This window comes from Limulus polyphemus, unplaced genomic scaffold, assembly GCF_000517525.1.
Source record: "Limulus polyphemus unplaced genomic scaffold, Limulus_polyphemus-2.1.2 Scaffold1409, whole genome shotgun sequence".
NCBI classification, from domain to species: domain Eukaryota; kingdom Metazoa; phylum Arthropoda; class Merostomata; order Xiphosura; family Limulidae; genus Limulus; species Limulus polyphemus.
This window is the reverse complement of record NW_013667019.1, coordinates 264,554-265,637: the sequence shown is the minus strand read 5'-3', so window position 1 is coordinate 265,637 and position 1,084 is coordinate 264,554. Positions and strand designations below refer to the sequence as shown.

General features: G+C 32.5%; 1 protein-coding gene across 1 annotated transcript in view; it reads left to right on the top strand.

Annotated features, from left to right (window-relative positions):
- The window catches only part of LOC106463445 (UPF0587 protein C1orf123 homolog), a gene marked incomplete at its 5' end in the record, with an annotated part of 18,614 nt that overhangs the window by 13,640 nt on the left and 3,890 nt on the right, over nt 1-1,084 (top strand). Inside the window, one exon of the mRNA XM_013923473.2 lies at nt 491-556. Coding sequence (XP_013778927.2) covers nt 491-556 — 66 coding nt within the window. The remainder of the gene's footprint in view (nt 1-490; nt 557-1,084) is intronic.

Here is a 1,084-nt window from a genome sequence, read left to right as displayed (position 1 = left end):
CAACTGGTCAAACCACATAAAGTCGTATCTGCTTTTGAACAGTGTGGGCTAGTGGAAAGCAAAAACAAACTGTAATAATTTTCACAATAAATATATATGATATCTGTGTGAACATTAGTAAATTGAATGTTTTAATTTCAAGAATAATTTAGATATTAAAACTTAAAGTTTTTAGAAATTTGGTAACCTTTGAGAAAAATATGGAGTTGAAAGAAAGAAGAAAATATTTGAAATTAATATAAAATTATTTTAAGGTGAAAAAATGAATTGTTGCAATTATTTAGTAATTATATATTTATATTGTACGTATCAATACATTCTATTGTTAAAGTGTACAGTTGTCAAAGATTTTATGCTTTACATGTGAATGTTATAATCTAGGATAGAATAAATGACCGAAAGTCACGGGAAACTACTTTTTTTCTCTGCTTGTAACATACAATTTACTTTTTACTTGATTAGATTATAGCGTGTGTCATTGTTCTTATAGGGAGGGTTTATTGCAGAAGGTGCAGAAAGTGGAACAAAATTTCCAGAAGTTAGCCTACAGGAGAAAGTGAGTAGTGTAACAAATAATTTTAGATGTAAAGAATTTAACTTTGTAAATCCCACAGATGTTTAAAGGTGCAATGTGTTCATTTTATCCTGGACTTCGCATACTCAAATGGTTAGCATGCTGGACTGTGAATCCAAGGATCCGTGGTTCCCGTCTCCTTATCACGAAGTCGTACTCTGCACTTTGAGACCGTGGGTGCATTATATGAGTGAGGGCAAATCCAATTATTTAATTAATCCAAAAATTGGCTGTAGAGCTACTGACTAAGCTGCCTTCCACCAGCTCAGAATTAAAGATGGCTAGTGCATATAACCCGTGTGTAGCTTCGGGGAAATTGAAAAGAAATAGAGTATATCCTATATCTGTATTGAACACCTTACCTCCATATACAGTTGTGGAATATACTGAACATGTTACCACTTTATACACTATATCCTACAACTTTACACAAAGGGAATGTGTTCAGTGTATCCTACAACTGTACAAGGAAGTAATGTATTCAATATATCATACAACTGTACAAGTAGG